This window comes from Rhincodon typus, chromosome 1 (assembly GCF_021869965.1).
Source record: "Rhincodon typus isolate 14 chromosome 1, sRhiTyp1.1, whole genome shotgun sequence".
Lineage (NCBI taxonomy): Eukaryota > Metazoa > Chordata > Chondrichthyes > Orectolobiformes > Rhincodontidae > Rhincodon > Rhincodon typus.
The window spans coordinates 140,202,570-140,227,121 of record NC_063332.1 but is presented as its reverse complement, the minus strand read 5'-3'; the positions used below and the strand labels follow the sequence as shown (position 1 = coordinate 140,227,121).

General features: G+C 42.6%; 1 protein-coding gene across 3 annotated transcripts in view; it reads left to right on the top strand.

Annotated features, from left to right (window-relative positions):
• Positions 1-24,552, top strand: part of pdgfc (platelet derived growth factor c) — a 403,296-nt gene that overhangs the window by 123,102 nt on the left and 255,642 nt on the right. For all 3 annotated transcript variants that reach the window (XM_048605484.1, XM_048605496.1, XM_048605489.1), the window contains one exon: positions 12,329-12,524. In XM_048605484.1, coding sequence (XP_048461441.1) covers positions 12,329-12,524 — 196 coding nt within the window. The remainder of the gene's footprint in view (positions 1-12,328; positions 12,525-24,552) is intronic.

Here is a 24,552-nt window from a genome sequence, read left to right as displayed (position 1 = left end):
AAAAATTAAGGAGATTATTGGGAAATGAAACGACAGGCAAGGGACAGTGAGGCATGGAAAAAACAATGAGCCAAGGACATACCTTTGGATAGAGCATACAGTTATCACATCATTTTGAAGATAATGGGCATATTATAACAGCTTTGAACAGACATGGCAAGAAAATTTAAAATTTGTATGTTAAGATGGCTCCATGATGTGTTTGTGCATAAGCTATCTTGCCTAGGATGGGGTGATGTAGTTGCTCAGCAGAAATAGACTCTCTTCAAAGACACTCTTTCAATTAGACACTCATCCATTGGCCCTCTTGCCTGTGCAACTTTCCTTACATCACCTCTGCTCTTTCCTTAATTAGTCAGAATTCACAGAGATGGCTTTCTAGTTAGCTACTTTCCTTAAGAATACCCAGATGGGCACACTATGAAAACCATCATGGTGATGAACTGTAAAAGGTCCTGAATACTAATAAAAACTAACGTGGTAAGATTCTGCCCCATATGAGCTGCCTGGTGGTATGTTCTGTACATGGTTAGTGCTGTCACTTGGCCAGACGTTTTTTTAAAAAATCTTACTGTTCAAAACTGCTTTTACGCTTATTAAAATCTGATGACACTGAATAAGCATCTTGTTATTGTATCATTGATAGTTGTATGGTAAAAATTTAACATGTGGATGTAACTTGTAGCTTACAGCAACAAAGCAACCATTTCTGTCATGTATTTTACTCTTGGAGAGTATTCAGCAATCTTTGCCAAAGTAGAATTTCCATCCCTATGGCAACAGTAAACAGAAGGAGCTTTTGATTTGTTTAAGACATGAAGTATTGCCCATGCAGGGCAAGTAGAAGGTTAAGAGTTGGAATGAGTTCAATGAAATGATTCTAAAACTTTGTGTGACACATATAAAAAAAATTCTATGGAATTTGAACTCAATCCTAAAGGACTCCATGATAACCTTTGGGAATTTTTCTCTCCATTTGTCATTTGAAACAAAATATGGACTTTGGAACCTATAAGATGTTCTCTATAATTAGATTTCAGTTTTCCATCGGTCCTGTCAGCATTGTGGCCACAAGGGCTAAACAGAAGCTTTGCTACTGATCAACTGTAATGTTTGCCTTTACAGTATTGTTAATGCTGGCAGTCACTGGGAGAGTGACTGCTGGGTTCACTTTGCATTACACTTTATTCCATTGCCAACTTTAGCAGTGGCACCATTTGTAACCTTCTGCCTGTGGCCTCAGTCAGCTGACAGTGGAAATGCACATATTACATGTGGTTATTGCCTAAACCACAGTAATTTCTAGTTTTAGGTTGATTACATCATCTCTGTAAGAAAGCTGCTTGTAATTTAAGAATGAAAATGCCACAAATTATGTATGTATGGGTGTTCCTTTTAAAATCATATTTAATTACAGTTGAGCATGCATTTCAATATTAAAGTTGTATGGTTCCTTTTAGAGCTGTGTTTACATGTAATTTACCATTCCAAGGCAAGATTTCATTCTCATTCTTGTTGGTGGAGTATTTTTACAAACCAAGAATTGCACCTGCCAGAGTGATGACCTTTGCATAATATGTTTTCATTGGACAAATTATAGTATTATTTGTGAAGCATAGGAGGCTGTTAAGTATGCAAGTTAAGTACTTACAAGAGACCACTTTCAATTTTGGGTGCAATCAGCAAATCTGCCCTCTGATGGCAGTGTCAAAATTCACCAATAGAACAGTGGCAAGCTGCAGCACTTGCTGATTGTGGGGTTGAGGGATTAAATTTGGGGGTCTTCTACAGAGTTTGGATTGTGTGGTGCCTTTCTGGGCTTCAAGACATCCTAAACCACTTGATAACCAATAAAGGACTTGTAATGTGTGATAACTGTTTGTAAAATGGAGAATCTTGGCAACCATGGGAGAGACAATGGCGTGATGATATTTTCATTGGATTGGTCATCCAGAGATCCATGTAGTGCACTGGGAGCTTGAGTTTGAAACCCATCACGGTAACTGTGGAACTTGAATTAAATAAAAACATCTAGAATTAAAGATTCAATCTTTGACTTTACTCTTTATGAATGGAAATATGCTTACCTTAACTGGTCTGGCCTACATGTGACTCTAAACTCACAACACCCTGATTGGCTCCAAACTGCCCTCTTAAATGGCCTAACAAACTACTCAATTATATCAGACCATTCAAAATAAGTCTTAAAGGCATGAAACTAGGCAGACTATCTGGCATGGACTTAGGCACTGGAAACAACAATGGGCAAACCTGGCCCTGTTGGCCCTGCAAGTAATTTCTTATGAACTTCTGGGGATAGGCCTAAATGTAGGAGAGCTGTCTTATAGACTACTCATGCCTGACATAGTCATTCTCATAGAATCATACTTAACAGACAAAGTCACAAACGCCTTATTCGTATTGTGTGGCACTGTCATGATTTCGAACAGATTTAGCATCTCAAGACTGGGCCTCCATGAGTTGTTGTGGGCATAGCAACCGTGGAATTGTACTGAAACACAATCTGCCACCTGATGGCCTGGTATATCCTTCAGTCTACCATTATCATCAAACCAGAGGGTCACCCCGAGTTCAATTAGGTATACAGCCAGGGCACGTCAGGAGCAGCATTGCACAGCCCTAAAAATGAGTATCAACTTGGTGAAGCTAAAAACAAAATGACTACTTGCTTGCCAAAGAACTTAAGCAGCAATAGATAGACACAGATAAACAACCCCAAAAACCAACAAATCAGACCTAAGATAACAAGGTGTAGAGCTGGATGAACACAGCAGGCCAAGCAGCATCAGAGGAGCAGGAAAGCTAATGTTTCGGGTCTAGGCCCTTCTTCAGAAATGGGGGAGGGGAAGGGGATTCTGAAATAAATAGGGAGAAAGGGGGAGGCGGATAGAAGATGGATAAAGGAGAAGATAGGTGGAGAGGAGACAGACAGGTCAGGGAGGCGGGGTTGGAGCCAGTAAAGGTGAGTTAGGGGAGGGGTTAGGTCCGTCCAGGGAGGACGGGCAGGTCAAGGAGGTGGGATGAGGCTAATAGGGAGGAGATGGGGGTGGGGCATGAGGTGGGAGGAGTGGATAGGTGGGAAAACTGGTTAGGGAGGTGGGGACAAGCTGGGCTGGTTTTGGGATGAGGTCGGGGAGGGGGAGATTTTGAAGCTTGTGAAGTCCACATTGATACCATTGGGTTGCAGGGTTCCCAAGCGAAATATGAGATGCTGTTCCTGCAACCTTTGGGTGGCATCATTGTGGCACTGCAGGAGGCCTAGGATGGACATGTCGTTCAAGGAGTGGGAGAGGGATTTGAAATGGTTCGCGACTGGGAGGTGCAGTTGTTTGTTGCAAACTGAGCATAGGTGTTCCACAAAGCAGTCCCCAAGCCTCCATTTGGTTTCCCCGATGTAGAGGAGGCCACAACGGGAGCAGCAGATACAGTATACCACATTAGCAGGTGTGCAGGTGAACATCTGTTTGATGTGGAAGGTCTTCTTAGGGCCTGGGATGGGGGTGAGGGGGGAGGTGTAGAGACAGGTGTAGCACTTCCTGCGGTTGCAGGGAAAAGTGCCGGGTGTGGTGGCTCTGGAGGGGAGTGTGGAGCGGACAAGGGAGTCATGGAGTGACTCAGTTTACGGATATGGGGTAAACCATTTAGGACTGAGAGGAGGAAGAATTTCTTCACCTAGAGACTGCTGCGTCTGTGGAATTCTCTGTCACAGGAAGCAATTGAGGCCAAAACAGTGAATGTTTTCAAGAAGGGGTTAGATATCATGCTAAGTACTAAAGGGATCAAAGGATATGTGAAGAAAACAGGCACATGGTACTGAGTTGGCAACCATGATTTATATTGAATGGCGGAACAGACTTGAAGTGCTGAATGGACCATTGCTATTTTAGAAATATAGAATCCCTACAGCGTGGAAACAGGCCCTTCAGCCCAACAAGTCCACATCGACTCTCAGAGCATCGCACCCAGACCCTTCCTCTATAACCTGCCTAATCTACACATCCCTGAATACTATGGGCAATTTAGCATGGCCAAACCACCTAGCCTGCAAGTTTTGGACTGTGGGAGGAAACCGGAGCACCCGGAGAATGTGCAAACTCCACACAGACAGTCGCCTGAGGGTGAAATCGAACCCGGGTCCCTGGCACTGTGAGGCAGCAGTGCTAACCACTGAGCCACCGTGTCACCCAACATTTTCTATGTTTTTACATACTCCCCCCATGACTATCTGGAATCCACATTATAAGAGAGATGTGATAGCACTGGAGAGGGTGAAGAGGAGACTTACCAGGATGTTTTTGCACTGGAGCGTTCTAGATATAAAGAGAGATTGGACTGATAGTGATTGTTTTCCTTGGAGCAGAGTAGTCTGAGTGGAGTCATGCTTGAGATGTATAAAAGAGCATAGGGAAGAAACTTTTCCCCTTGATGGAGGGATCAATGACAGGGGAATAGATCTGAAGAAAGGGGCAGATGTGAGGAAAGATTTTTTCGGCCAGAGAGTGGTGGGAATCTGGACCTCACTGCCCACCAGGGCAGTAGAGGCAGAAACCCTCATAAAATTTAGGAAGTATTTCAATGTACACCTGCAATACCAAGGCATACAAGACTATGGCCAAGTGCTGGAAAATGTAATTAGAATAGTTAGGAGTTGTTTTTGACTAATGCAGGCTCAATGAACCCAAAGGGTCTTTTTCTGTGCTATAGATCTCTATGACTGACTTTTGGCCCTTATGCTATCTTTCTGAGTGGAATTTTCTCCTTACTGGAAGTTGCAAGTGAAATGGTGAGAAGTGGTAATGATTGGGTGAAGTGACCAGCTTACCAGCTTAGCGTGGCATCTCCAATTGCTTCGGTCTTGAGCAGCACAAAGATACTTTTTGAAAGCTATCCCCCTGGTCTTGCCTCCAATTCCCCTGACCTCCCATTTTCCCATAACCTAGATGCCATGACAAGATTTAAAATAAAACCTTACTAGTGGATGACCTCTAGAGTATGCCTCAATCGGTGGTCCTTATGTCCTACAAATTATCAGTCTCTGATTGGGTGGCAGTTTCTGTCAATGTGGTATGCCATTGTTGAAACATTTGGAAGGGGGAAAGCCCTATTGAAAAATTAATAACAGCTTTTAATGAGCTGCTAGTTACCTGATAGGGTGTGTTTATTTGCCAGCAGGGGAAATGTGTTTGTTAGCGCCTACACATTCATCCTTATTTTAGAAAACAAAGGGAAAATCCAGGCTGATAGTTCTGCTCTTCCCCTGATTCTACTACTATCCAGATCTCTATACGCATATAATCCTTACAGTGTGGATAGAGGTCGTTTGACCCATCAAGTCTGCACTGACCTTACAAACAGCATCCCACCCTACCCCTGTAACCCAACATTAATCATTGCTAATCCACCTAACCTGCACATCCCTGGACACTACTGGGTAATTAATCATGCCAATTGCACATATTTGTACTATGGGAGAAAACCAGACAATCCGGCAGAAACCCATCCAGAGACATGGAGAATGTGCAAACTCCACATTGAAGGCTGGAATCGCAGTGGCTGCTAACAACTGTGCCACAATGCCGCCCACTCAGACATACCCATGTTATTTTTAAACAACCTGTTCAGACACATTATGACATGCATCCATGACAGGTGGGACTTGAAACCTTGTCTCCTAGACAACTTTATCACAGGAAGTGACAGCCTTGCCCTAACACCACACCACCCATCTTATTCAGTTTGCCTGCTTACTTTCCCTCCCCAGTGCACCTAATTATACTATTGTTCCCCACAGATAATATGCAGCTCCCATCTTACCCTATCTCCCTTGCTTGATCGTTGTTGGTCTCCCCTCTGCACTTCAGTTTGCTCTCTTCATGCCCCAGGATCCTTCCAGTGTCTCGGCATCTAAACCCTTTAAGTTCTATTCCCTCTCCTTCCTTTCCCACAGACCCACCCTTCTGTGATCGTTTTCAGTTGAACTCCCAATAAACTTGAGATCCCTTTTAAGTTGAGCACACTTTTCATTCCAGACCCATTTTCGGTTGTGTTTCACTTTGCTACCCCAGTCAGGTTTGCTGAGGTTAGCCAATGAGGCTGCCGTACTTGGGCAGGCGAACGGAACTGGTCAGCCTTCATCCCATGCACTGTACACATTTGACTAAAATAAACAAGACTGCCTATGACAAAGACTTCTCACGAGTTATTGACTTAGTGAGGTTTCACCATTTACTCTGTAGGTGTTTAAGATTTACAAGTAAGATTACGTAGGACTGAAATATCCAATGAGCTGGTTGAGCTTTTGAAGCTTTGCTCTCACACATCAACGTTTGCGCAAAGAGACTACTAAGGATCAAAGTTACTGAAGAAGTTTACACTCACTGGACCTTAGGAGAAGAAGTCCTGCTAGGTATGCACCTCTTTTATGAGTGGGTCTGGTAGCATCTGTGGAATGCAAGCAGACTTAACATTTTGAGTCCAGTGATTCTTAAGAAGACCCTTGTTCCTCAGTGGAATTTTCCCCTCCCGAGAAGTGGTAAGAGAAGTGGAAGTAATTGTGTGAATTTACCCTCTCCAGCATGTTTTCCAACCGGGAAGCCATAGCGATCTGCCAACTTGGGGAAGAGTCTTAAATTGCTTCAATCTTGGTTAGGTCTGAAGAAGGGTCACTAGACTTGAAATATTAACTTTGCTTTCTTTCCACAGATGCTGCCAGATCTGCTGAGTTCCTCCAGCAATTTCGGTTTTTATTTCAGATCATCAGCATCCACAGTTCTTTGTTTGTATCACTATAGGTGGGGTTGTGAACTCGTGTTTGCTGTTATTGCCTAATGAGGTTGTATTTGTGAGCCTACTTCCAGTGGGCTAGAGTGTTAGTGGGTTTTCGTGATATGCTAAGTCATCAGAAGATGTTCCCAGGAATGAAGATCAAGAGGAACAGGTGTTATTGTTGTTTAGCTTTTCTTTCAAAGACAGTGCCTGAATTTCTCCATTGCCTTAATATTGACATCACTAAATATTGGCTAAACTTTGGAACAGAAAATGTATTCTTTCGTGTAATATTCTCCCCTCCTGTCCATACACTTCCTCCTGTCCACCTCATATCTACTTCCTTCATTATGCTCCATCTTCACATGTCTTAATTCATTAATGATAACTCATTAAAGATATAGTTTCTACTTGATACTTAGTGAAATCTGTTTTCTTTTCCTGGACACTGTTGATAACCATTTAAATGTTTTTCGTTACTATTCTAGATTATTGATTTCCAATTTTATTTTTCATTTTATTTTCCCAAGTTCTATGCTTAGTGCCTCAAAGTTGTAATTTCTCTAATCTGTTTCTTCACTGTTTGTCATGCTTGTATCCTTCTCAATTCAAAACTGTGATATTTGTGATATTATGGTCACAATTGTTCCCCTACTTTCATTTCTCTTGCCTGTTCTGGATCATACCTTGTTATGAGCTCTTGCAGTGGATTCTTTTCTGTTGTTGGGGTTTTGATGCACTGGGCTGCAAAATAATCCTGTATATATTCTAGGAACTCCATTCCTTTGTCAATTTTAACAACATCTTCTGGCCAAATCATTTTCAATTAGTGGAAATTCTGATCATTATTCTGAGATAGTTAGAACTGCTGATGCCGGAGTCAGAGATAACACAGTGCGGAGCTGGAGGAACACAGCAGGCCAGGCAGCATCAGAGGAGTAAGAAAGTTGATGTTTCGGGTCGGGACCCTTCTTCAGGGTCATGGATGAATCTGAGTGGGTATAGGACATTCTGAAATGGGAAGATAAACAGACAGAAGTCATTTCCATATTGACACAAATGACATAGGTAGGAAGAGTGACAAGGTTCTGCAAAGACAATTCAGGGTGTTAGGAAGTAGACTAAAAAGCAAGACCTCTGGGGTAGTAATCTCAGGATTACTAGCCACATGCTACTGAGGCTAGGAACAGAGACAGAATACAATTGAACACGTGGCTGAAGAGCTGGTGTAGCGGGGCAGGCTTCCAATGTGTGGCTCAATGGGATGCCTTCCAGGGAAGGTGAGATCTGTATAGGAAGGACGGGTTCACTGACACTGGGGGGACACCAATATCCTGACAGGGAGGTTTGATAGTGCCACTAGAGAGGGTTTAAACTAGTGTGGCAGAGTGTGGGAACTGGAGCAGCAGATCAGTAAGTATAGAGACTGGGGAAGAGCTTGAGTCTAAGACAAATATAGCTAAGAGGAAGAGTAGTCAGGGAGACGTTGCTGACCTCAGTGGAACAGCAGGCTTGGACTGTATATTTGCTTCAATGCAAGAAGTATAACAGGTAAAACTGGATTAATCATGCAGTTATAATGTTGTTGCTATCACAGGGACATGGTTGAAAGAGGGACAGGATTTCCAGCTTAACATTCTGGGATATTGCCGTTTTAGACAAACAAGAGATGGGAGGAAAGAAAAGAGGTAGGAGAGTTACATTGCTGGTTAGGGAGCATATCACAACTATGTTGAGGAAGGAGAAACCCTGAAGGGATCTTGTAGCAAGGCATTATGGTTAGAGACAAGGAATAGGAAGGGTGCAGTCACAATGCTGGGATTGTATGACAGACCTCTCAGCTGCCAGTGGGAGATAGAGGAAGAGATATGCAGTCAGATTCTGGAAAGATGTGAAAATAACAGGGTTGTTGTTGAGGGTGATTTTAATTTCCCCCATAATGACTGGGAGTCCCTTAGTGCTGAGGGTTTAGATGGGGACCAATTTAGTAGGTGTGTCTGGGAAGGTTTTTTAAAACAGTATGTTGATAGTCTAACGAGGGAATGGGCCATACTGGATCTGGTATTGGGAAATGAGCCTGGCCAGGTGATCAAAGTTTCTGTGGGGTGGTGGTGGTGGGGTGGGGGGGGGGGGTGGTGTGTGGGCTATGAATTTTGGGAATAGTGACCATAATTCCATAAGCTTTCATATACTTCTGGATAAGGATAGGAGTGAACAAGAATGAAGATGTTCAATTGGGAGAAGGCCAAAGACAACTGAATTAGGCGAGAATTAGTGAATGTGGATTGGGAGCAGCTGTTTGAGGGCAAATCCATGTCTAACTTATGGGAGTCTTTTTAAAGACCAATTGTTTAGAGTGTAGGACAGGTATATTCCTGTAAAAATTCCAGGAATGGCAGGATTCAGGAATCTTGAATGACGGGAAATTATTAGCTTAATTTAAAAAAAAGGAAGCATATCTAAGGTCTAGGCAACTAAAAATAGACAGAGTTCTTCAAGCACATAGAGAAAATAGGAAGGAACTCAAATGGGGAGTTTGGAGGGCTAAAAAGAATTATGAAATGTCCTTGGCCAGCAGGGTGAAAGAGAATCCCAAGGCATTTTATACATCTATTAGGAGCAAGAGGGTAGCTAATGAAAGAGTTGGCCCACTTAAGGATAAAGGAGGGAGATTATGTGTGGAGCCAGAGGAAATTGGTGAGATCCTTAATGAGTACTTTTCATTGATATTCACCAAAGAGAGGGATGTTGTAGTTAGGGAAAGGTGTGTGTGTGTGCACTCATGGGCAGGTCAACGTGATGAAGGAGTAAGTGTTAGGTGTCTTGAAATACTGTGGAAGGGAAGGGATGAAATAGTTGGGCCTTAACAGATACCTTTGCATTCTGTTTGGCCTTAGGCGAGCTTCCAGGAACTGGAAAATGGCCAATGTTGTTCCTTCATTTCAGAAAGGAAACAGAGATAATCCAGGTAATTACAGGCCTCTGAGCCTGATGTTAGTGGTGGGGACATGTTGTTGGAGAAGATACTGAGAGACAGGATTTATTCACATTCGGAAGCAAATGGACTTGTTAATGATAGGCAGGAACAAAAACAAAGTTGCTGGAAAAGCTCAGCAGGTCTGGCAGCATCTGTGAAGGAGAAAACAGAGTTAACAGACCCTTCCTCAGAGTTCTCAGACCCGAAACGTTAACTCTGTTTTCTCCTTCACAGATGCTGCCAGACCTGCTGAGCTTTTCCAGCAATTTTGTTTTTGTTCCTGATTTTACAGCATCCACAGTTCTTTTGGTTTTTATTTAGTGATAGGCAGCATGGGTTTGTATGGGGAAGGTCATGTCTCATCAACTTGAATGAGTTTTTTGAGGAGATAGCAAGAATGAGTGATAAGGGAAGGGCAGTGGATGTTGTCTACATGGACTATAGTAAGGCAAATGATAAGGTACCTCGTGGCAGACTGATAAAGAAAGAACAGTCTCATAGGATCTGAGTTGAGCTGGCTAGGTGGATACAAAATGGCTTGGTCACAGAAGATAGAGAGTAGTGGTGGAATGGTGCTTTTCAGAATGTAGATCAGTAACTATTCATCATTGCAGGGATCAGTGCTGGGACTGAGATAGTAGGAACTGCTGATGCTGGAGAATCTGAGATAACAAGGTGTAGAGCTGGTTGAACACAGCAGGCGAAGCAGCATCAGAGGAACAGGAAAGCTGGTGTTTCAGGTCTGGACCCTTCTTCTGTTGTTTGTAATATTAACAAATGATCTGGAGGAAAATGTAGGTTGTCTCATTAGTAAATTTGCAAATGACACCAAAATTGGCAGAGTTGCAGATAGTGAGGAAGATTGTCAAGGAATGCAATGGGAAATAGATAGATGGCAAATTTTGGCAGAGAAATGGCAGATGTGGTTTAATCTAGACAAGTGCGAGAGGATGCATTTTGGAAAATCAAATTCAGGTACAAATCATACAATAAATGGCAGAACCATTAGGAGCTTTGACATACAGAGGAAACTGGGCATACAAGACCACAGATCCCTGAAAGTGGCAACATAGGTGGATAAGATGATCAAGAAGGCATACCACATGCTTGCCTTCATCAGCCAGGGCATTGAATATAAAAGTTGGCTAATTATTGTTATAGCTGTACAAAACTTTAGGTAGGCCACATTTGGAATATTATGTGCCGTTCTGGTCGCCACACTACAGAAGAATGTGGATGCTTTGGAGAGGTTGTAGAGAAGGTTTACCAGAATGTTGCCTTGTTTGGAGGGTTTTAGCTATGAGGAGAGATTGGATAAATTCGGATTGTTTTCTCTGGAATGACAGAAGCTGAGGGGGTGACCTGATAGAGATCTACAAAATTATGAGAGACATAGATTGGGGAATAGCCTCTGACTATCTACCCTGGGTGGAAAAGCCAACTGCAGGATGGCACAGATTCAAGGTGAGAGGGAGAAAGTTTAGAGAAGTGTGGGGAAACTTTTTCACACTGCTGGTGTTGGGTGCCTGGAACGTACTGCCAGTGGAGGTGGTGGAAGCATACGCATTAGCAATGTTTAAGGCATAATTGAAAGACACATGAATGTGAGGTGAACAGAGGGATAGATACTGCACATGGACAATAAGTAGAGGGTCTAAATAAGGAATCAGAAATTGGTGGGCTGAAGCACCTATTCTGTATTGTAGTTTTGTTCAACTTCGCTCCCAGTATTAAATAGTCTATAGATTAGCTGATTATGAAGAAAACTGATTTGCAAATGCATTTTACCTTCAGTGGTACAAATGTTCATCATGCAAATCTTAAAATGTTGAGAGTCTGATGGCTGGGTGATACACTTCAGTTTTCTGATGTAAGTTGTGATTTCAGTGCAAGAAGTTTCACTGCGCCAAAAAGGCTTAAGAACATTCCATTCAGATTTTCAAGAAGAACAATCTCAATTTTCAAAAAAAATTATTATTTAAAGGTGGAATAAAACCCTCAGAAATGTGTTCAAGGTTAAATAACACACAAATTAGTTTTGAATGATTTTTATAGAATAACAAATGCTAAACTTTTGAAAATTTTTTTTTACAAGATATACTTTTGACGTTTGCAGTCAATCTTCAAAACAGCAGGAAGAAGAATAAATGGTTTTTTTCTTTTTGAAACCTCAAGTGTCTAGTTCTCATTGATGGCAAACTCTGAAAATCCTAACAGCATGTGTTATTTATTTTTTCAACATTTTTGCTTTTGCCAAGTATGTGATAAAAGTTTAGGCCCCATGCCAATCATCAAGAGGAAACTTTATACCTGGTAAAAATATTATGGTATAGAAAATGGTTCAATACATTCCAGATTATAAATGTTTCAATAGAGGTCTGGTTCTCTTGTATTATTATCATTTATTGGATAGCTGTTGTGAGATTCATGTTTGTTATTACCAGACTAATTTATAACTGACAAAATGAAGTAAAGTAATATCCATTGGTCATGGCTGAGATTTAAGATCCCCCTGTTTTGCGTTTACAATTACAATTACATTGGCCTTTTTTTTAATTGAATTAGGAGTACATGATCATCAGCATGAAAAAATTATCACAATATCAGAGGATGGATTTGTGCAGAGTCCACGATTTCCTCAGAGTTATCCTCGGGATGTGGTGCTGGTGTGGAGATTAATAGCAGCTGATGAAAATATGCAAATACAGCTAACCTTCGATGAAAGATTCGGACTTGAGGAACCAGAAAATGGATTGTGCAAGTGAGTGTCTCCTTCTCAGATATAGGTAGAACAAACTTTTAGTAAAGAAAATTATTGCTTTTGAGATAGGAGATGAATGAAGAACAGTAACGTAATTTAATATGCCGTGAATGGATAGTCAACTATGCATTCCTGCAGAAATTCTGGATCGTTTATAAAAAATATTCATAATGGCAATGATCACTTTAAGAGAATCGCTGATTAACAAAATCAAAACCAGAAGCCCAGTCTCTGCCAGTACACTTTCTTCTAGGTAACATAAGTAATACTGGTTGTATTTTACAATATCACAATGAGATATTTCTAGAATTGAAAAATTCCCTTGATTGCGCTTTTTGAAATACAAGAAGCTTAAATTTTCAAGCATTAAAGAAGTTCCATGCTTTCCTAGGTGCTTTGTTGTTTACACTGATTTCTGCTTGTTGTTCACAGTCCTTGAGAATACATTCTCAGGAAAGTTTAATGTACCATGATGTTTTTTCATTAAGGAAACTGATGGCCATAAAAACATAGAATCATAGTGCTATCCATTTTACTTGTATCAAAGTTTTGAAAGACTGTCTGTTTACTCCCATTCACTGGCTCTGTCTTTGTAGCCATGAAAGAATTTGCCTTTCACATTTTTATTCATTTCTCTTAAAAATTACTGTTGGAATCTGCTTCCTCAACTATTCCAGGCAATGTTTTCTAGATCAAAATGTCTAGTTGCATAAAAATTTACTTCTCTCATTTTTGCTCTTTATCATCAGTATCATCTTTATCATCTGTATCTTCTGATTATTGACCTTTCTACCTCTCAAAAATATTTTCTCCTTATTTATTCTATCAATACCCTTCTTGATTTAGAGCATCTCAATTAGATATCTCCTTAACGTCATCTGTAAAGAGATCAAACCTACTTTTTCTAGTCTGTCTTCTGAATCGAAGTCCCTCATTCCTGGCTTTACTTTGGTAAATCTTCCCTCCACACTCCCTAAGGCCATGGCATTCTTCCTAACGTATGGTGCCAAAGTTGTGCACAATACTCCAATTGGGCTCAATTAGTCATGTACAAAAGGTATCAAATTTTGTCCAGCATTTTGGGTTTACAGAATAGATTCCAGTATCTGCAGTAATTTGCTCCTATATCGCATTTTTCTTATTGTGTACTCTTCTCCTTTAGTTCCCTTCCTAGATCAAGTAGCATATGAGGCGAACAGACCATTTATTTATGCCCATTTCTATGGTTAGGTATCCAGAAGCATGTGACCTTCCTATCACCAGCTTTTTCACTCTGTCCCTCTGCTTGTGATGTCAAGGCTCTCTGTTTTATTATCGCTTTCTTAATTTGCCTCATACCTTTATACACACACATCTCCCAAGCATTTTGGTTCCTGTATTATTAGTTTTTATTGCCTCTCTCATTCTTCCTATCAACATCACACTTCCCTTAAATTGTACATCCCCTGCATCTTCCCATTTTCCAGTTCATGCAGTGCTGATGCATGTTTCAGCCCTCCTCGTTGTTTTTTATATTTTCAAGTTTCATGCTGTCTGCAAATTTTGAAATGATGCACTGTGTACCCAATCCCATGTCATTTACATCAAAAAGTGCTCCTAACGCACCAGCTCCTGCAGAACAAAACTGCAAACTTCCCTCCATCAGGCTATCAAATGAAGAGTTGAGATGCAGGAAGAGGGGGAGGCAGAGGTGGAATCAGAAGGGGAGGATAAAGAATGGAGCATGATGTATATGTGAAGAATTTAAGCTTATGCTATAGTAACAGTAAGTACAATGCTCTCTTTGCCCATTCACCGATAGACTATTACTATTAGCATTGATTATGAGCGCACATTTGGATCAAGGATATGCAGTACCTGTGGTGCCCTGTAGTCTGTGGGCATGTGGGACAGCAGTCAACTTGCCTGATTGACAGGCAACACAAGGGCACTGGTAGAATGGTAGGTATGGAAGACAAATGAAGCATTCCATTGAGAGAACAGCAGACCCACTTTCCTTGGAGCTACTGCCACTTCTGGCCCTGAGGTGGTATCTCGGTAATCCTAGTAATCATTACCAGGACAGATTGCTATGGCACCTTCCAAGCATTTTTGAACACAGTTATTTGCACCCATGATAACAGCAGACTGAGTCTGACACAGGTTAAGCTGACCTTGTGTGACTTCAGTGTGAACTTCCAGTGTAGCACTCAGATCTTTGATGGAAGCTAGTTGTTCAATAGTGGAAGCTGAGTTATCGGTCATCATGTACTGTATGTACTGCATGTGCTTGAAATTTGAGACACAGGACAGAAAATCATGGAAAGACTCAGCAGGCCTGGCAACCTTTGTGGAGGGAAAAACAGTTAACATTGTTGGTTAATGATGTGAGTTCTGCTGAAAGGTCAGTGACCTGAAACATTGGCCGTTTTCATTCAGCTCCACAGATACTACGCAAGATCCAGGTGTATGCTAACAGTAATAGTCAACAGAGCTGGTCAGTGCTTCCCCACTGAGAGGTTTATACCTTCAAGCACTGCAAAATGACTGGTGCCAAGTTGCTATGGGGCTTCTCCATGCTCCATTGCATTAAACATGGGCTTTCTGATAGGCTTCTCATTTTGTCAGGCATTTTACTGTGAATGATCATCGAAGTGCTCATCTGAATCCTTTGTGGTAGATCCCACATATGGCCTCCCTCTCCAATGGGCAGGCATTTGTATTGACTTTTCAATCTGGTATAACTGCTGTACACTTGTTCTCAGTGTCGCATTATGTACAGATACCACCTTTTATCTATCCTCCAAGATACATGCAGTGTGAGTCACTGAAAAGGTCACTGTGAGTGTGAAATCAAGTGAGACTAGGCCTTCGTCAAATTCTCTTCTGGGTGTTCTTCTCGTTTCTTATCAGCTTGCAAATGTTGGATATCTGAAAGGAAAAGGTACAGGGGTAGGTTTCTAGTGAGTGTGGAGGAAGTAATCTATGTAATCTACATATTGTATGTAAGTGGAAATTGTAATATGAGGAATTAGGCCCTGAGAAGGAAGATTACATATGAGGTTACAGTCGTCTTATACAGGATACAGACTTGCTGTTGGCCGTAGCCTCAGCACTGACGGTTCCAATAATAGTCATCATCATCCCCGTCATGATGATTAGGATATGCATTGGTGCTTCTCCTCTTCTGGTTGGTTCTTGCTGACTCTGATTATATTCCATCTTGGTCGATACCAGAGGTGGAAGTGTGTCAGTAGGTGCAACATAATGGTCCTTTACATTCTCTCAGGAAGGAGATAGGAGGGTAGGGGTGATGGGGGCATTTGGTTGGGTAGGAAAATGAAGAATGGGGGTCCTGTCACTTTCCTGACTGCCTTTGATTAGGTTGGGGGCAGAGAATGTTGTGGTTGTCCTTCCTGTCCTGACGCCAACTAAAACTCTTAAGCTAATTATTGGGAGCACTCTGCAGGTTAGGGGATTGTCCGATGGAGACATCCATGAGTAGCTTGGAAATCTCCCCTCCCCCTGCCCGGTACACTGAAACCCTTCCCACCCTCTCCATCTCCTTGTGGGTGTGCCTGACTGGGTCTGGTGAGATCACCTCTTACCTTTCCTCCAGCTGCTGCAATCCCAGAAATGGCCATCACTCCCAGTTGCACTGCTGGTTATGTAGAGCTTTCAGCACTTCGATTGATTGGCTGCACTTGGAGGTGAAATCCTCATTATGAAGACTCCAGGAGCTATGATGACATGAGGATAATGACAACAGGGTTGCCATCAGCTTTCTATTGAGTAAATTGGGCCAGTCTCATGGGGTCACTGTCATTTCATTGAGTGTGATTCAATAGATCTGGGTGATGTGGCTGTCACAGTTGAGTAGCTGGCAGTGTATATAAGCTGTGAAAAATGTGTTTGAGATTTGCAGTAATACTAATTGTGGGAGGGTTCAATGATATGTCCACATGTCTATTTTTAGTCCTGATTGACAATGGTTGTTGGCAGTGATGGATGTGACTGAGGATAGAGGTCTGATTGGTAGGAAATGACATTTAAACATGCATAGAACATAGAACATAGAACATTACAGCGCAGTACAGGCCTTTCGGCCTTCGATGTTGCGCCGACCTGTGAAACCAATCTGAAGCCCATCTAACCTAAACTATTCCATTATCATCCATATGTTTATCCAATGACCATTTAAATGCCCTTAAAGTTGGTGAGTCTACTATTTTTGCAGGCAGGGCATTCCACGCCCTTCCTACTCTCTAAGTAAAGAACCTACCTCTGACATCTGTCCTATATCTATCTCCCCTCAAGTTAAAGCTATGTCCCCTCGTGCTAGCCACCACCATCCGAGGAAAAAGGCTCCCACTGTCCACCCTATCTAATCCTCTGATCATCTTATATGTCTCTCTTAAGTCACCTCTTAACCTTCTTCTGTCTAACGAAAACAGCCTCAAGTCCCTCAGCCTTTCCTCATAAGACCTTCCCTCCATACCAGGCAACATCCTGGTAAATCTCCTCTGCACCCTTTCCAAAGCTTCCACATCCTTCCTATAATGCGGTGACCAGAACTGTATGCAATACTCCAAGTGCGGCTGCACCAGAGTTTTGTACAGCTGCAACATGACGTCATGGCTGCGAAACTCAATCCCTCTACCAATAAAACCTAACACACCATATGCCTTCTTAACAACCTTATCAACCTGGGTGGCAACTTTCAGGGATGTCAACCTGGCTGGCAACTTTCAGGGATATCAACCTGGGTGGCAACTTTCAGTTGACCGCATGCAAGAAGTCATTGAGCTTCTTGTGGCACTACATTCTGGTTGTCCTGATTTGGATTTGAAGCATTTTCCTCCACAACAAACTGTTACACCTGCTTTTTTGGAAGGCCTAGTGTGGATTGCAGATGTCTCTTCTTCCACTCTGCTCGAATAAGATTCCAGTGCGGTAGCTGGAAGATTGAGCAACTCTTCCCTCCCATCTTTAGCTTTCTATGTTTTTGAAGTCAGATTTTGTGCCTAGAGTGTGAGCACCTGCTCCAGACAGCACTTCGGAGAGATGCAGGCTAGTTCTATTCTAATGTGAGCAAGTATTGATTTGGTGAGCACAGCTAATCAAAAATGTGTTCTATGCTTGCTGGATGCAAAAATGATGTAAATGAACAGGCAGCATGAAAATGGCATTCTGTCTGCATTACAGCCAAAGGCCATGTTTAATCTCACATCAGATTCCCTGTGTAACTTTTTGGAGGTTATTGGATTTAGTCCTCAGAATCTCTAAGCCTTCCAAATGGTTTGAAAGGACTGATTCTTAAATGTGGAATAAATGACTGGTTTAACAATTCAGATAAAAATCTTAGAACTATATCATGAAGTGAATGTTACAAGAGAAGGATATGTTAGAATATTTTTAATCATTCTTGGACATAAAGTGCCTTTGGCAAGGGCAGCATTCTTTATCTATCCCTATTGCCCTTGAACAGATATTGATGATCCAGCTTCTTGAACTGCTACTGTCAATGATGGTACATCCACAGTGTCGTTAGTGTTGGAATTCCAGGCTTTTGACTCCAGAAGAGTGAAGGAACAACTACACTGTTCCATGTCAGGACATAGTCTGCTGTTCTCCTTTTTGATGAAGAGGCCATGGGCTTGGATGTGACTATTGAAGGAGGCTTTGTAAGTTAGCACAGTGCATCTTCAGTGCCACTGAATTGAATCTTGCTAGTGCTGCTTGATTCCGTGCTGGGTCAAATGCTACTCTGATATCTAGAGCTCAGCTCTTGAATTCAGTTATTTAGTTTATTTTTGGACCAAACAGCATCAGTGAGCAGTATGTTGATGAGTAAGTGCTGCCTTCTAGATGTGTCAACAACACCTTTGCTGATAGTTTAGAGTGAGCTGATAGGGTAGTACTTGACAGAGTAAATTTGTCCTGCTACTTATGGACAGGACAAACCTGAGCAATTTTCCACATTCCAGGTAAATTCTGGTGCTGTAAGGAAACTGGAACAGGCCTGACTAGGTGTGCATCTAGTTCAGTCTCGTAAGTCTTAAGTATGAGAGCCAGAATGTTGTTTGAGCTCATAGCCTTGCTATACCCAGTACCTTCAGCTGCATCTTGATTTAAAGCTGTTTCTATCACTTGAATCAAACTGTATTGTCTCCAGACTGGTATTTGTGATGCTGGGGACTATAGGAGGCAGCCTGTGTGATCAGGATGAATTTTATCTTTTTTTATTCATTGGGACATAGACACTGATTTTGTAGAATCCCCTTTATTGAAAATCATCTAACAATGTGGGGAGCCTGGATCCTTTCCTGTAACGATCAATAGTGCACCATGGGAAAAATGGCAAATGTGGTGTGAGGAGAAAACCTTTTACACAGTTACTGATTGATTGATTTATTGTTGTCACGTACCGAGATATCGTGAAAAGTGTTGTTTGTACAGGCAACTCATACCATACAAAGTGCATCAGGGTAACAGAACAGACTGCACAATACAGTGTTACAGTGGAGGTGCAGAGAAAAAGAGCTGAATTAACATTTCAGAGATCCATTCAAAAGTCTGACAAGAGCGGTCCAAGAAGCTGCTTTTGAATCTACTTGTACTTGTATTCAAACTGTTATATCTTCTGCCTGACAGAAGAGGGTGGAAGAGACTATAACCAGGGTGGGGAGGGGCCTTTGAGTATGTTGGTTGCTTTCCTGAGGCAGTGGGTAGTATAGATGGAGTAAATGGATGGACTGGGTTGTGTTCACGACTCTCTGTAGTTTCTTGTGGTCTTGGGAAGCGCAGTTGCCATGCCTCACTGTGATGCATCCAGATAGGATGCTTCCTATGGTGTATCTATAAAAATTGGTAAGAGTCCTTGTGGAAATGTCGCATTTCCTTAGCCTCCTGACGAAGTAGAGATGTTGTTGTGCTTTCTTGACCATTGCGTTGACGTGAGTGGACCAGGACAGATTGTTGGTGATCATCACTCCCAGGAACTTGACATTCTCCATCATCCCCATCTTGGTACCAATAATGCAGACAGAGGCATGCCATTCACTCCACTTCCTGAAATCAATGACCATCTCCTTTGTTTGGCTGACGTTGATGGAGAGATTGTTGCCTTTACACCATGAGCACTCAATCTCTTTCCGGTATTCTGTCTTATTATTGTTTGATGGTGATATTGTCAGCAAACATGTAAATGGAGTAGGAGTGGAATTTGGCCACACAATCATGAGTGTATAAGGAGTATAGCAGGGGGCTGAGTACGCAGTCTTGCGGGAAACTAGTGTTAAGAATTATGGTGGAGGAGGTGTTATCACCTATTCTTACTGATTACGGTCTGTGTGTTGGGAAGTTGAAGTTCCAGTTACAGAGGGGGCAGCAGAGACCTTGGTTTTAGAGTTTAGAGACGACTTTGTTTGGGATTATGATGTTGAAGGTGGAACTGTAGTCAATAAGTAGGACTCCCCGCCTGCTTGACCTGTCTGTCTTCTCTCCCACCTATCTGCTGTTCCCACCTCACTGACCAATCCCTACCACTGCCTACCTGCATTCACCTATCACCATCCCACCTACTTTCCCCATCCCCACCCCTCCTCTCTCTATTTATTTCAGAAGCCCCTTCCCCCTCCCCCATTTCTGAAGAAAGGTCCCGACCCGAAACATCAGCTTTCCTGCTCCTCTGATGCTGCCTAGCCTGCTGTATTACTCCAGCTCCACACTGTTATCTCTGACTCCAGCATCGGCAGTTCTTACTATCTCTGATGTAGGTGTCCTTGTTATCCAGATGTTCCAGGGATGAGTGTACGGCCTGGGAGATGGTATCTGCTGTGGACCTGTTGCACTGGTAGGCAACTTGCAAAGGATCAAGGAAATTTGGTAGGCTGGAGTTGATATGAGCCATGATTAAACTCTCAAAGCACTTCATAATTATGGAGATCAGAGCCACTGGGCATGGTCATTGAGGCACGCTGCATGATTTTTCTTTGGTATGGGGCTGATAGTGGTCCTCTTGAAGCAGGTGGGGACTTCAGATTATAGTGAGGGGAGGTTAAAGATGTCTGTTAATACTCCCTCCAGCTGATCTGCACAGAATCTGAGTGCATGGCTGGGGACTCCATCCAGGCCAGTCACTTTCTGTGGGTTCACCCTGAAGAAGGCCAATCTAATGTCTGCGATGGTGACTGTGGGTACAGATGCATCTGAGAATTTTGGGACAGTTGACATTGTTTCACTGACCTTATGTTCAACGTGAGCATAGAATGCATTAAGCTTGTTGGGTAGGGATGCACTGTTGTCCACGACTCTGTTTGACTTCGCTTTGTAGCCTGTTATGTCATATAAGCCTTGCCACAAATGATGAGTGTCTGTGTGGTTGGTCTAGGTCTCGAACTTAGTTTGGTATTGACTCTTGGTATCTCTAACCTTACGAAGGTAGTACCTGGATATCCTGTTCAGGGTTGCACGATTTTTATGCCTCAGATCTGGACTTCAGTAGGGAGTGGATCTCCCAGTTTATCCATGGTTTAATTTCTTCGGCATGCTCTCTTTTACACACTTCCTAATGAAGTCTGTGACGGTAGTGGCACACTCATTCGGATTGGCCGCTGAGCTCTTGAATATGGACCAGTCCACCAACTCGAAGCAGTCCTGTAGAAACCCTTCCGTTATCTCAGACCATTGCTGCATTGCTTTCTGTACTGAGTATTCACGCTTTATTTTCTGCTGGTAAGCTGGGTGGAGGAGCACAGCACTGTGATCTGATTTTCCAAAATGCAGATGGGGGATGGAGTGATAGGCATCTTTGATGGTTGTATAACAATGGTCAAGAATGTTTAGACCTCTGTTGGTACAGGAAATGTGTTGATGATACTTTGATTGCACATTCTTGAGGTTAGCCTGGTTGAAGTCACCAGCTACAATGAACAAGACCCCAGGGTATTCTGTCTCAGGACTGTTTATGGCTTTGTATATTTCATCAAGTAGACTCAATTTCTACATGGAGTGAGATGTAGACCACTGTCAGGATAGTGAAGGTGAACTTAGAGGCATAGAGTCATAGAGATGTACAGCACAGAAGCGGATCCTTTGGTCCAACTCGTCCATATCAATCAGATATCCTAAATAAGTCTAGTCTTATTGGCTAGCATTTGGTCCATATCCCTGTAAACCCGTCCTATTCATAAATCTATCCAGATGCCTTTTAAATGTAATTGTACCAGCCTCCACCACTTTGTCTGGCAGCTCATTCCATACACATATCACCCTCTGTGTGAAAAAGTTTCCCCTTAGGTTCCTTTTAAATTTTTCCCCACTAGTTTTGGACTCCCTCACCCCAGGGAAAAGACCTGTCTATTCATCTTATCCAAGCCGCTCATGATCTTATAAACCTGTATAAGATCACCCCTCAGCCTCTGACACTCCAGGGAAAATAGACCCTGTCCGTTCAGCTTCTCCATGTAGCTCAAACCCTGGCAACATCCTTGTAAATCTTTTCTGAACCCTTTCAAGTCTCACAACATCCTTCCTATAGCAGGGAAACCAGAATTGCATGCAGTATTCCAAAAGTGGCCTAACCAATGCCCTGCACAGCCGCAACATCACCTCTCAACTCCTTCACTCAGTGCACTGACCAATAAAGACAAACATACCAAATGCCTTCTCCACTATCCTGTCTACCTACAACTCCACTTTCAAGGATCTATGAACCTGCAATCCAAGGTCTGTCTGTTCAGCAACAATCCATAGAATCTTACCATTAAGTGTATAAGTCCTGCCCTGACTTGCCTTGTGTGGCATGCAATAGGGACGGCACTTTACTGTAAGATATTCTAGGTCCAGGGAGCAATAACTCGTCATGGTAACCATATCTGAGCACCAGGTGATGTTGATTAGCATGCAGACCCCACTCCCCCTTGCCTTTCCCCAGGATGCCGAGCAGTCCATTAGGTGAACTCAGAAACCCTCAGGTCGCAAAAACAGGAAGGCAGATTATTAAGTGAATGATGGAAATTTAGGAAAAAATGAGGTGCAGTGAGGCCTGGGTGTCATGGTGGAACAGTCGCTGAAGGTTAGATTGTAGGTGTAGCAGGCGTTGAAGAAAGCTAATGGCATACTCTCCTTCAAAGCAAGAGGATTTGAGTATCAGAATAAGGATATCTTGCTGCCTTTGTACAGGGCCTTGATGAGGCCACATCTTGAGTATTGTGTGCAGTTTTGGTCTCGTAGTATGAGGAATGACATTCTTGCTTTTGAGGAAGTCCAGTGAAGGTTCATAAGACTGATTCCTGGAATGGCAGGACTCACATATGAGGAAAGACTGGATCAACCGGGCATGTACTCACTGGAATTTAGAAAAAAGGGGGGGAATCTCGTAGAAGCATATAAAATCTTGATGGGACTGGACAGACTGGATGCAGGAAGAATGTTCCCGATGTTGTGGAAGTCCAGAGCTAGAGGTCGCAGTCTAAGAATAAGGGGTAAGCCATTCAGGACTGAAATGAGGAAGAATGTCTCCACACAGAGAACCTGTGGAATTCTCTCCCAAAGGAAGCTGTTGGGGCCAGTTCATTAGATATATTCAACAGGGAGCTGGATGTGGCCATTGCAGCTCATGGGATCAAGGCATATAGAGATAAAGCGGGAATGGGATACTGAAATTGTATGATCAGCCATAATCATATTGAATGGTGGCCCAGGCTTGATAGGCCAAATGGCCTACTCCTGCACCTATTTGCTATGTTTCTATGTAGGGCACAGTCAGGTGCAGCAAGGGTGAGCCATGTCTCTGTAAAACACAGCACACAGCAGTCCCTCAATTCCCTTTGGAAAGTGCTCCCGACGGGGTCCTGGGCACCAGTCGCATTCTTGAGCTTTCCAGGGTGGTCTTGTGGCTGTTTCAGTTAGGCTTCCTCGATGTTGGGTCACTGTGAGGTCAGGTCTTGTTCCTGTGCTGGTCAGACCTTGGTTCCTGGTTTCTATAAGATCGGGGAGGTCTGGCCTACCTCTGTGCTTGATTCCAGCATCTGCAGATTCTGGAATGCACTGTCTGGACATGTAGAGGAGGCACGTTCAATATTGGGACATTCAAGAGGGAATTAGATGATCAGTTGATTAGTTGAATAGAAACAATGTGAAGAGATGCAAGGCAAAGACAGGAGATTGGCATTGAGTTTTAAAGCTTATTCAGCGAACAGATGTCTTATGAGCAAAGGTTGAAAAGGTTGGGAATCTACTTGTTGGAATTTAGAAGAATGAGAGGTGATCTCTCTGAAACATATAGGATTCTTAAGGGACTTGGCAGGGTAAATGCTAAGAGGATGTTTCTCCTCATCATATAGTCTAGGACCAAAGGACATTGTCCCAGAGTAAAGGGGTGCCAATTTAAGACTGAGATGAGAAATTTCTTCGCTCAGAGTTCTGAGTCTTTGGAACTCCTTGCCACAGAGAGCTGTGGGGGTAGGCTCCTTGCGTATATTTCAGGATGGGATAGAAAGATTCTTGATCAGTCAGGGAATCCGGGTTATGGAGAAAGGGCAGGAAAGTGGACGTGAGCAATGTCAGATCAGCTGTGATCTTGCTGAATGGCAGAGCAGGCTCAAAGGGCCGAATGTCTACTGCTGTTCCTATTACTTATGGTCTTATAATGGAGCAAACGATGACCTCCTGCTTGATGGGAATTCTGTGACTAATGATTAAAAGCAAAAAGCATTTGTTACTAGAGACTGCTTATACTTCTCTGAAAAAATATCTATTTGGATTTGTTGCTGTTGTTTTTGTGACCGTGTGATCAATTATAAAAGTATGGAGCATGGTTTAACAGATTAGCACTGAGCATTTTAGCTATGAAGATCAAATGAGCTCTTCTTTGAGGTGACTAATTGTTGGCCACCAGTCTGCTTCATGAGTTCATTGTTTCCTGTTAAAAACCACTGGACATTCTTCATGGCAAAATCCCAACGCCATACACATTACTGTAGCACTTCTGAGATAACCATTCACATTCAATGATTGATACAGTTGTCGTCAAATGCTGTGAGTT